The sequence below is a fragment of the Podarcis filfolensis genome (assembly GCF_964270895.1).
Source record: "Podarcis filfolensis genome assembly, chromosome: 14".
NCBI lineage: Eukaryota > Metazoa > Chordata > Lepidosauria > Squamata > Lacertidae > Podarcis > Podarcis filfolensis.
In genome coordinates, this window is record NC_139616.1 from 45,697,523 (window position 1) to 45,709,544 (window position 12,022).

Genomic DNA, 12,022 nt, shown 5'->3' on the forward strand with positions numbered 1-12,022 from the left:
CGCTAAGTTCTAGTATTATGAGAGAAGGGGAGAACTGCCGTGTGTATATCTGATTGCGTTCTTTATACTGAAATGCCAGTTTCCTCTCTGTTCGCCTTCTCTTTATGTATTGCAGGAGGCCATTCAGAAGGACTCATTAGATGGTCCAAATGCGGATTCTAAAGCTGAACCCTGCGAGAACCTCCCACCAAAGATGCTGTCCCAGAGCATCCTGGGCCCGCCTCTGCTTCACCCTGCCCCCACGTCTCTACCTGGGACACCTCCCCTTCCCCATGCGTCACCCCACAGGCCCTCAAGCGTCTGCACCCGCAAACACACTTTCAGCCAGCACAGTATCCCGCGCAGGCCGTCCAGCTGCAACAGCAACCCAGACAGCTCGCTCTTCGAATCTTCAGACCTGGCCGATGAAGAGGTCAGCCACATCAACAGTTCTGCGAGGGACTGGCAGGGGCAGCCGGACGGCAGCGACCCCGCCGACTCCCCTTTCGCCTCTCCCGCCCCGTCCCCTGTCCCCCTCAAGAACTGCAGCACAACCAGTTTAGGCGGCAACGGCAAAGAGAAAGACTTGAAGAAGTTTTATAGCGTTGACACGCGAGGGTTCTTGGCCAAGCCAACTTGGGCAGACGACCAAAGACGGCACTCCATCGAGATCTGCCCGTTCGTTGACGACGGGGACCGCAGCTTCGCGGAGTCGTCGGAGGAGAAGAGGAAGCTCCCTCTCCACATCCAGCCAGAGTCCGAGTACATCCACGGCGTACGGCGGAAAAAGAAGATGAGCCCGCCTTGCATTTCTATAGATCCTCCCGTGGAGGAAGAAAGCAACACGTCCACACGTACCAAAGCATCCGAGAACAGCCTGCTGAGGAGGAGGACCCCGTCGTGCGAATCCACCGCCTACAGGGACTCCTTAGACCTTGCAGACAACCAGCCTGGAGATCCGGGTTCCAAGGCAGAGCGCCGGGGCCCACCAGCCTGCCGTGGAGAACATTTAACCATCCCAAACTTCTCCTTTGAGCAGTCCGACGCCGGCTCCAGTGCAGTGGCCCTCCCAGACTGCCTCTTGGATCATGGCCAAGCCACGCCTGCCTCTGCGGACTCCCGGCCTGGCGACGACGGCGCGGCTCTGGAACTGCAAAAGATGGGCCACTCGCAAGCGCAGCTCAGCAACCCCGAGCAAAGCCAAGAGGTTCTTGGTGGGACTAGGAGCCCCCTCCTCCGGAAGCACGGACTGGTCCCTGCGATCACAGCAACAGAGGAAGAGGTGGACGAACCAGTATAGCTTCCGAGGGGGGAGGTCGAGAGTGAACTTAAAAGGGCTTTGCCACCCAAGTGGCTTCGAAGTGGAAAAAAAGATTGAAAAGCCGCGAGTCCGTGGCCGACGCTTATCCCAAAACACTTGTCATTTCTCTTTAAGCGCTGTGAAGGTTTTTGTTGTAGTTGTTTAAAAAAAAAGAAAACAAAATCAAAGAGAAGCAGCAACAAGGTTCAGGGTAAGGAAAGGAGATTTCTTTCTTTTTCCTTTCCTAGCGGCACACGGAGTGGCTTTTCCAATTTTTCTTTTCCTCCCCCCTCCCCCTCCCCAACCACCCCCACCTCCCAGCGTGGCCTCGATCACATTGATTTGGGTTTTGAGCCTTTGTTTTATCTTTTTTAAAGGGGAAAAAAATAGGATTTAAAGAAACAAACCTTTTTTGACTTTTTTCGAAACGGCACCTTTTATTATTGCACGGGAAGTTGTCACGGGAAGTGAAAGTGCCCAGGAGATGCAAGTTGTATATTGTCTGTATATCAGCAGTTATTATAAATAGAAAATAATGTATTTGAGAAATAAAAAGAAAAACACACATACACACACAAAACACAACGTAAACATTCATGTGAAAACTCTTCTCTTCCTAATGCACATATTTTTATAGAGAACACTGGACCTGATCCAGCTACAGTTAGTCGCATTTAAGTCCCATTGAAGCCTCTTGTTGCTTCCAGTGGAACTCGCAGATCCAACCCTATGAATGTTTACTCCAAAGTTAGACCCCGTGGCCCTGATCCGACTAAAGTCAGCCCCAGTTAACTCCCGCTGAAAACCGGCTAACTTGCTCCCCATCGTTTTAAGCGTGACTGATTTTTGTCTGCATTAGAACCACTTGCAGTGCAATCCTATGCATGCCTACTCATAAGTAAGCCCCACGGAGTTCAGTGGGACTTACTCCCAGGTAAGTGTGTATAGAATCCGCAGCCTTTGTGAGTTTCAATTGGAGTCATTTCCTAGTAAGTGCGTTGAGAACTGCTGCTTCTGTTGCCATAAACTTTAGCTGGATTGGGGGCCTGTTTATCCTCTCACCCTATAGCAGATAATCTTTTCTTTTCTTTTGCATTAACATCAGATTCTCAACTGGGTGGTGTATTGTTAGATTCTCAGTGGAAGCTTCATTACAGTGCTTAGGGTTCTCTCAATTTTGCCCCAAATATACCTCTCCCTTTTTCTCTTCTACGCTTTCCCCAATCAGCCATCTTTTGGGCTTGAGCTCCTAGCGAACATTTTGGTATGTCTCTAACAGTTCCACTTTTTGCTTTTTCATTATTATTTTTTTAAAATTTGGTGTCCTTGCTACAGGAAATCATGAAAACCAAAATAACTACTGAATTGTAGCCAGTGCAATAACAATAAGTTATTCATTCTTCTTGTGGGTACAGAATCTGTCCTTTTTTTATTATTTTACATCTATTTCAAGTGATGAGTTTTCTTGGTTTTTTTGTTTTTGTTTTTTAATTTTCTTTCTCCTCCCCCCCCCCCCCCCCGTCTGTTTTCTTATGGAATTCAGGTTAAATGTTGCAATAATCTGAACTTTAAAAGTGCACAACGAGGGCTGAACGTAATGAAAGTGATTTCCGAAGTTGACGGGAAAAAACAAAAAACAAATAAATAGTAAATTATTTAAGGATTGGGGCTTTTTTTTTCCTTCACTGGACTCAGGAGTAAATGAATATCATCCAAAATCAATCTCGGGTGAAGAAAGGAAAAACATGGGGGCAGTTTCCTGGAACCCTCACAAAGGGCTTTTTTTTCCTGTTGTGAACTCTGACAAGAAAAATGTTATTCAAATTTTTGGGGAATATTTTCTAGGGGTCGCCAATCTTCTGGGGCACATCTGGAGTTCTGAAAAAGTGCCACGGTTGCCTGTCACAAAATGGCGGGTGTGGAGGTGCAAGGTGACACAAAATGGCTGCCGTGCAGTATGGCATTCCGCAAAAATGGTTGACACGTTTAAAGGAGAAGAAAAAGAGGCAGGACCTCACAACTCTCCAGGCATAAGCCTTCATCAATGGGCGGAGGGACACCTACATCAGCCGCCGCCATGCTCTTTGTGCTTCTCTTTTCAGAAGAGAGGAGAGAAATCCTGACATCCCATAAAACTTGCTCAATGTAGGAGAGGCTGAGCCAGCACAAACAGGAACTGAGCAGGGTACCTCTTTTATGGGCACCATAGGAGCATAGCTGTCAACTTTTCCCTTTTCTTGTGAGGAATCCTATTCGGAATAAGGGAATTTCCCTTTAAAAGGGGAAACATTGACAGCTATGCATAGGAGGCACTGGTGGGCACCATGTTGGCAACACCCATTTTCCTATGAATGGGAAGGAGCCCAATGTAAGCAGTACAGACTGGCTAGCACCTGTGCCATCAGCAGCGGTTCCCCTCCTTCTCAATCTGTGGTTTTAAAATATTTGTTGTTTCTAAAGTAATTGTGATCGTTTTTGTGGAACATAACAAACCGCAGATATGACCACACAAAATCGTTTTGGTTACAAGCTAGCGGGAAGCAAAGCACCATACAGACATAATGTGATGCCTGTAACATGATGGGCGCTCTGCTGTTGTGCATTTGGAGACCCAAGGACCCTACGCCTCGTTTCTCACCCCAATTTCAATGAGCCCCCATGTAGCCCCTCCACATAGGAGCTTGAGAGACCGGGGCGTATAAAAGATGTTTTCCCTTGTTTATGAAAGAGAAGAAGAAAAACCAAAATCTCCCCAGACCTACCCCTTTTCTGACATGCCGCTGATGGCCCTCTGTCTCTGTGTAAGGTGACCCAAGAGCATCCTCTCCCAAATATGATTCATCCAGGTCTCTGTTGGTGGCACTGATTCAGCTTTCTGGTGATATTTGTTAAGGGATTAAAGAAAGGGCCAATATGGGCCCAGATTGTATGTAGCACAAAGCCTAGCCAGTGTGAACGAGCAGAAGCACGGTTCTCTGATGTGACAATGGTTTAAAATTTGCCCTTCCCAGGCTTCCAAAAACCTATAGGATACATGTTGATGCGTGGGGTACTACCAATTTGGAGGGGTGTGTGTGATTGATAAGGAAAGTGGTGCCCAGTTGACACGTTAAAAAGGTCCAGTTAAGTCCAGTCGCAGACAACTCTGGGGTTGCGGCACTCATCTCGCTTTCCGGGTCATGTGGCCAGCAGGACTAAGCTGCTTCTGGAGCAACCAGAACACTGAAACCAGAGCAGCGCATGGAAACGCCGTTTACCTTCCCGCCAGAGCAGTACCTATTTATCTACTTGCACTTTTTTGGTGTGCTTTCGAACTGCTAGGTTGACAGGAGCTGGGACAGAGAAATGGGAGCTCACCCTGTTGCAGGGATTCGAACCGCCAACCTTCTGATCGGCAAACCCAAGAGGCTCAGTGGTTTAGACCACAGCGCCACCCGCATCCCTGGTAGCTGACACATTAAATAATATTTTTTATAAAAAAAAACAACAGGAGATTCTACTCACAAATCAATCATGCCACGTCTAGTTTGGTCCTCAGATGACATTCCTTATGATTGTGTTGTAATCAAACACTTTGCATCCTTTGTAGCTCAAAATGGCTTTGAGAAGCAAGATGGTTATCAGTAATATATTCAGGGGTTGCAAGAACGTCTGCCCAAGAACGTGCTGACATTTTGAATCTGCTGGATTATGCAGCGTAAAAGGGCAATAAGGACGCTTGCAAGGGGACATTTCAGGGATGCTTGGTTCGTCTGAGAAGCCCCTCCAGACGCTGTTGGATTCCAAATCCCATCGGTCCCAGCCAGCATGGTCAGTGGTCAAAGACAATGGGAACTGTAGTCCAGCAACATTTAGGTCATCCCCTCGTCCCCCCGCAACATTTCTAACATCAATAGTGAACAGATAGTGGATTTAACCCAGAGTCTTGGCCAACCAATCTACGACTATATCCAGCAACGGAACCCTGAATGTACATAGCCTCTGTGTACAGATGCAGTCTACCTGAGTGCCAGATCATGCCGAGGTGAAGCAAGAGACAGGTCACAACCTGCGTACCCTACTTGGAAGCTCTTCAGAGGCCCTGGCTGGCCACCGTTGCAAACCAAAAGAGGGACCTCGTGGATTTTGGCTTGATCCAGTAAAGGCAGTTCTCACCTTCTTGTCTCCTACATCAAGTCAACGCAGCTGCCGTCAGCAATGCTTTTCAGCCAGTTCTAACACCTGCAATTATTATTTTTTAAAAAAGATATTTATTGGAATTTTCAAAATGTTACAAAATAAAATAGAGACAAAGAAAAATGCAAAATAAAAATAATTAACAAATTAAAAAGGAAAAAAGACAAACCCCTCCCACCATATAGATACAGATTCAAACAAAAAAAAAGAAAAAAATACAAAAATACATCACAAACACTTAAAAACATTTAAAAACAAATTCATTATTTCCAAATCCTCAACTGTCATTACCTTCTTTCTTAGACCTCCTCCTCCTCCCTTTCTTTGTATCCTAGTTGTTAATTATCCCAGCAAATCCTTTCCATATTTCATAATATTCTGTCATTACATTACCCTAAACTGTTTTAGTCTTATCTTTCTATAATAAGCTAAATCTTAAAACTTAAATCTTGTCCTTACCAGCTTCTCATAGCCATAACATTCTTTCATAATTCTTTAAACATTTTTGCTAAAGCCAAGTAATTTCATTCCAACATTCTTCTAATGTTCATCAATTTTATAAAACAGTTCTAATGGTAGAGAAAAGAAATACAAACAAGTCCAATCTTCATCCAACGTCCCTTCCTCCTGGTTCTGGGTTTTGTCAGTCCTTATTATCACGTCGATCTAGCTCATTAACCTGGCAACCTTGTATCCGAGGCCCTCAAGTCTCTTCCATGTCCCTTCCGCAGCTCTTCTTCATATTTGTAGCTGTATTTTCCCTTGTCTCCTGCTCGTGATAGCTCCAGCTTAACAATATTTTTAACCCTTCTCGACAGATCAGCCCCTTTTCCATATTCAACACTAGATTCCATATAGTATTTAACAGCATGTTTCAAAAACCCTCCAAGATTAAGAGTCCCCACAATCCCAAACATCTCACGGCCCATTGCCATATTTGAAAAGTCCAGACATCTCAGCATAGGGGGGTCAATCCAGCCCCCCATTTCCAAGCCAAACCAAACTTTTTCTTTCCAAATCTGGCTTTTTCCAAGTTCATTTGTCAAGTCCGAAAACTCATATTCCTGTTGGGCCTGTTCTGTCAAAACACACTCCTGATTTAATTCCTGAGTAGGCTCCACATATTTTCCCACTGCCTGTTCAAAGTTTCCCACTGCCTGTTCCAAATTTCTAGTCGAGGTCGCCATCCAATTCACCTTTTCATGTAATTGTTCCAGTAGGGCACTAACACCTGCAATTTTGATAGGGTGTCGTGGGCAACAGTCAAAAAATGTCTGCCATGGGAAGGGTGGGGAGGAAGGGTGTATCACAAAATAGCTTCTTTGGGGTCATGTTATAATGGCCTGAATGTAGAAGCATTCAAATCAGTGCAAACAGGAACTTGGAAGACCAAACAGTATCTTCCATTCTACAGATTTCTGAGGGAATATTTACTGGGACATTTTGCTGCCACCTCAGGAGGTACCATCTCAAGTGTCTTAAGTATATCCTCCCAGAAGACGGACGCTGCGTCCTTGCGATGTGACCATTCCAATCGTCGGTGGATTGAGCTGTCTCTTTTAAATAAATGTGGGGAACGACCTTCGTAGGGCCTATCCTCACTTACCTTTTGCAGGCAGAGGTCGGCACTTGGAGGCTCCATGTCTGAGCGTTTGTGCTTGTTTGTTTGCCCTGAACTTTCCCCATGAAAACCCGCTCTTTAAATCTGAATCAGAGCAAACATCAGTTCTGGTTTTCTGTGGATTGACGTTTGTGCCGATGGAGCTTTAAAGAGCAGGTTTTCACTTACCTTAAAATCGTAGATAGGCCCCTAGTTCCCTTCCTTATCTACATCTGTTTCCTGAAAGGCACTGAGGCAATGTTGAAGGTTGAAGACATATGCGTTGGGTGGGGGTTAAGAAGCTAATCCTTGTCTCATTTGAACAGGTGACTGTGGCACCTTCCAGGAGCTAAAACCAAGCAGGACAGAGAGATCAAAAGTTTTGCTGCATGGAATGAACTGTAGAGGCCTGAGGGCCACACTTGCCTTTGGACAACCCTCTGGGGGCCACATAGGCACCACCACCCCAAACAGGCCACGTCCACACCTTAAAGCCCTACTACATCACTGTAAACAGCCATGTCTTCCTCCATGGGAACTGCAGTTTATTAAGGGAGGCAAGAGGTGTTCGGAGACCCCTGTTCCCTTCACAGAGCTATGGTTCTAAGAGTGGTTTATCTATCAGTCCCCAGGGGAGAACTGCATGGCTTAGTTATATGTTGGAAGTGCGTGAGACTCCTAATTTCAGGGTTCTGGATTCAAGCCCCACACAGGGCAAAATATTTCTGCATTACAGAGGGGTTGGACTAGATGACCCTTCCAACTCTATGATTGCAGTGGTACCCCGGGTTAAGAACTTCATTCGTTCTGGAGGTCTGTTCTTAACCTGAAACTGTTCTTAACCTGAAGCACCACTTTAGCTAATGGGGCCTCCCACTGCCGCGCTGCCGGAGCACGATGTCTGTTCTCATCCTGAAGCAAAGTTCTTAACCCAAGGTACTATTTCTGGATTAGCGGAGTCTGTAACCTGAAGCGTCTGTAACCCGAGGTACCACTGTATAGGATTGTGGGATTTACATAGGCATCTGTTTGGACACTGTGGGAAGATGAATTTGGAGCAAAATGAGTTTGGGGCCTGCTCCAGCAGAAATCTTCTCCTGTTCAAATGTGCCTGTGTGTTAGAGGCTGGAAGAGCAGGGGGCTAACACTATTATGAACCTGTTCCTGATATTTATTCATAGAATCATAGAAGGTACCCTGAGTATCATCTAGTCCAATATTATTTATTATAACATATCCCACCTTTCCGAAGGGACGCGGGTGGCACTGTTGTCTAAACCACTGAGCTTGACAATCGGAAGGTTGGTGGTTCGAATCCCCGCGACAAGGTGAGCTCCCATTGCTCTGTCCCAGCTCCTGCCAACCTAGCAGTTCGAAAGCACATCAACATGCAAGTAGATAGGTAGGTACCACTCCGGCGGGAAGGTAAACGGCATTTCCGTGCACTGCTCTGGTTTCACCAGAAACAGCTTATTCATGCTGGCCACATGACCCAGAAAAACTGTCTGCGGACAAACGCCGGCTACCTCGGCCAATAAAGCAAGATGAGCACCGCAACCCCAGAGTCTGGGCTTCCCTTTACCTTTACCTTTTTATCCCACCTTTCCACCAAGGAGCTCAAAGCGGCACAAATTGTTTTCCTCCCCCCCCCCCATTTTAACCCTCACAACATCCCTGACAGGTAGGTTAGGCTAAAGAAGATTGACGGGCTCAAAGTTACACGAGTGAGCTTCAGCTTGTCTCTTTCACCTGCTGTAAAACCGTTTCAGAGGAACGACGTTTTCACGAAATGCTCCAAAGGATATTCTTCCCCCTCCTCTTTTTTAAAGAGCCCTGATGAAGGCCTCTGAGAGAGAGAAAAAGCAGACATCTCTGAGTCATTAAGACACATCCCTGCCTTAAAAGCTTTGCCAGGACAGGTTTAATGGATGAAGCTTTATTTAATTATTCATCCTAAAACCTTTGTGCAAATATTAGGCACGTTTCGAGATTAAAGGCTGCTTTTAATTGAATTACAGTGTTGCCCATGTTTGTGTGGGAGGCTCGTGTTTTCCACTTAACCAAAAGAAAAAGGGGGGAGGAGAATTTTTAGTCAACACAATCAGAAATTTAGCCTGTGCAAAGTGACTCCAAACTGCTGTGGACCTGCTTGCAGATTTCCCTGGCTTCTCTTTGGCCACTATGAGGACAGCATGCTGGACTAGATGGATCATGGGCCTGATCCAGGGTTCTTCTCATGTTCTTACAAGGACTGTTCTTTTATCAAGTTCCAGAACTGTTGTTTTTCTGTCCACCTGCGTCCTCCTCCTAAAAGAGGAATTGGATGTCCCTGAAACAGCACCATCCACCTGTCAAAAGCTCCTTGCTTTTGAAGTAAGGATGAGTCATTAATTAACAGTGAGGACAGACAGCGCGTCCGATCTTCAGATCCGACTGTTCTAAAGAGGGGCCAGAGTTCAGACAAATAGGTCTCTCTCTCTCCTTATTTAACAGAAAGAATTAGGATGAATTGTGCTCACTTCCTCCCCAGAGAAGGCTTTGATTTATTCCTGTATGCAAGGCAGCATTGCACATAAACTAGGGACAGAGCAAAGGACCTAAGGAGCTCTTCCAGATGTTTCAGACTCCAGCTCCCATCAGTCCCAGCCAGTGCAACCAGTCATGAGGGATGATGGGAGTTGTAGTCCAACAACACCTTAAAGGTAAAGGGGCCCCTGACCATTAGGTCCAGTCGTGACCGACTCTGGGATTGCGGTGCTCATCTCACTTTATTGGCCGAGGGAGCCGGTGTACAGCTTCTGGGTCATGTGGCCAGCATGACTAAGCCGCTTTTGGCGAACCAGAGCAGCGCACGGAAATGCCATTTACCTTCCCGCCAGAGCGGTACCTATTTATCTACTTGCAGTGGTGTGCTTTTGAACTGCTAGGTTGGCAGGAGCAGGGACCGAGCAACAGGAGCTCACCCCATCGTGGGGATTCAAACTGCTGGCAAGTCCTAGGCTCTGTGGTTTAACCCACAGTGCCACCCGCGTCCCTTAACAACACCTTAGACTCGTAGAATTGGGCCCCCAACATCAAGGGAGTGGCAAAGCTTATAAACTAGGGCTCTTCACAGATGATGGTCGTGACGCCAGACCCCAGAAGCACAGAGATCACCCTAACCAAAGAACTCAACACATTCACAATGGGGTCGGGCCTGCAGGCGATTTTTGCAAAATCCAAGGGTATGTGTTTCAACACACACACACCCCTCAAATCCAAAAAGAATCCAGCAACATCACACAGATTAAAAAAAAACTTTGCTGCACCAAATACAGATACTTAAGGGTACAAATAACCAGAAATCTCCACAAGCTATACCTCCGCAACTATGTGGAGTTAGAAGGGACCTGGGCGATCATCCTGTCCCACCCCCATCATTCTGCCTGGACACTGAGGTCCAGCGCCGAGGGCCTTCTGGTGGTTCCCTCACTGCGAGAAGCCAAGTTACAGGGAACGAGGCAGAGGGCCTTCTTGGTAGTGGCACCCTCCCTGTGGAACACCCTCCCACCAGATGTCAAAGAGGAAAACAACAATCAGACTTTTAGAAAACATCTAAAGGCAGCTCTGTTTAGGGAAGTTTTTAATGTTTTATTGTGTTTTTGATATTCTGTTGGGAGCTACCCAGATTGGCTTGGGAGGCCCGGCCAGATAAATAATAAATTTAGTATCATTATTATTATCATTATCATTATTATATGCAGCTGTCCCATACGGGGATCAAACCTTGGCATTAGCAGCATCGTGCTCTGAGTGAGCTATCCATGCTGCTGACTAGGGGCAGAGTTTAGGAACATGGGAAGCTGCCTTATACATTCAGTCAGGCCACTAGTCTATTTAGCACAGTGCTGTCTACACTGGCTGGCAGCAGCTCTCTGGGCTGTCCAGCAGCTGAGTCTTACCTGGTGCTACGTGAGAGTGAACCTGGAACCTTTTGCATCCAGAACAGATGCTCTGCCGCTCACCTACGGTCAGTGTAAAGAGACAGAAGAAAGTTTTCAGCGTTGGCCAAAAGGAATTGCACCATTTTTAGGTCACTGACGTGGAGCGGGAACTGGGGCACGATTGAACCAGCTCCCTGTGGATTCTTTCTTTTGAGCTTTTCCCGTTTTAAGATTTAAAAAAAAACAAAAAACCTGGTCCCACTCCAGGTTTTCATTACAAGCGTAATGGTATGAAATGAAGCTAATTAGATGTTGCTCACGGGGGACCAAAGCAAAAACCCACTTGAGCATTGTGAGAAGGAAAAGAGGGAAGTTTTGACAGACTTGCCTGCCTTCAGTCCTTGTCTTGATGGCCTCCAAATCTGGCTGGTCTCCGATCAGCCACTGCCAGCATGCACAATGGTCAAGGCTGATGGGAAGAAGAAGAAGAAGAAGAAGAAGAAGAAGAAGAAGAAGAAGAAGAAGAAGAAGGGAGGAGGAGGAGGAGTTTGGATTTGTAATAATAATTATTATTATTTTTATTTATTTATTTATTTATTTATTTATTTATTTGTACCCCGCCCTCCCCGGCCAGAGCCAGGCTCAGGGCAGCTAACACCAATAAAATCACAGTAAAAACATAATAGGGGGGAAAGAGAAGGGGGGGGAACCAAATTTAAAATACAGGTTAAAATGCAATTTAAAATGCAGCCTCATTTTAAAGTAACCGATAAATCAAGACCATAAGGGGAGGGAAACATAAGGGTCAGACTGAGTCCAAACCAAAGGCCAGGCGGAACAGCTCTGTCTTGCAGGCCCTGTGGAAAGATGTCAAGTCCCACAGGGATATCCCGCTTTATCACTACCCAAAGGAGTCTCAAAGCGGCTAACGTTCTCCTTTCCCTTCCTCCCCCACAACAAACACTCTGTGAGTTGAGTGGGGCTGAGAGACTTCAGAGAAGTGTGACTGGCCCAAGGTCACCCAGCAGCTGCATGTGGAGGAGC

At 46.3% G+C, this 12,022-nt stretch overlaps 2 protein-coding genes across 2 annotated transcripts in view; both read left to right on the plus strand.

The window, feature by feature from the left end:
- CACNA1H (calcium voltage-gated channel subunit alpha1 H) overlaps nucleotides 1–2,943 on the plus strand; it is a 365,872-nt gene extending 362,929 nt beyond the window's left edge. Inside the window, exon 36 of the mRNA XM_083585513.1 lies at nucleotides 116–2,943. Within this exon, the coding sequence (XP_083441639.1) occupies nucleotides 116–1,279 (1,164 nt within the window). The 3' untranslated portion in view covers nucleotides 1,280–2,943. The remainder of the gene's footprint in view (nucleotides 1–115) is intronic.
- SHMT1 (serine hydroxymethyltransferase 1) overlaps nucleotides 1–12,022 on the plus strand; it is a 329,147-nt gene that overhangs the window by 12,740 nt on the left and 304,385 nt on the right. The window lies entirely within an intron of this gene.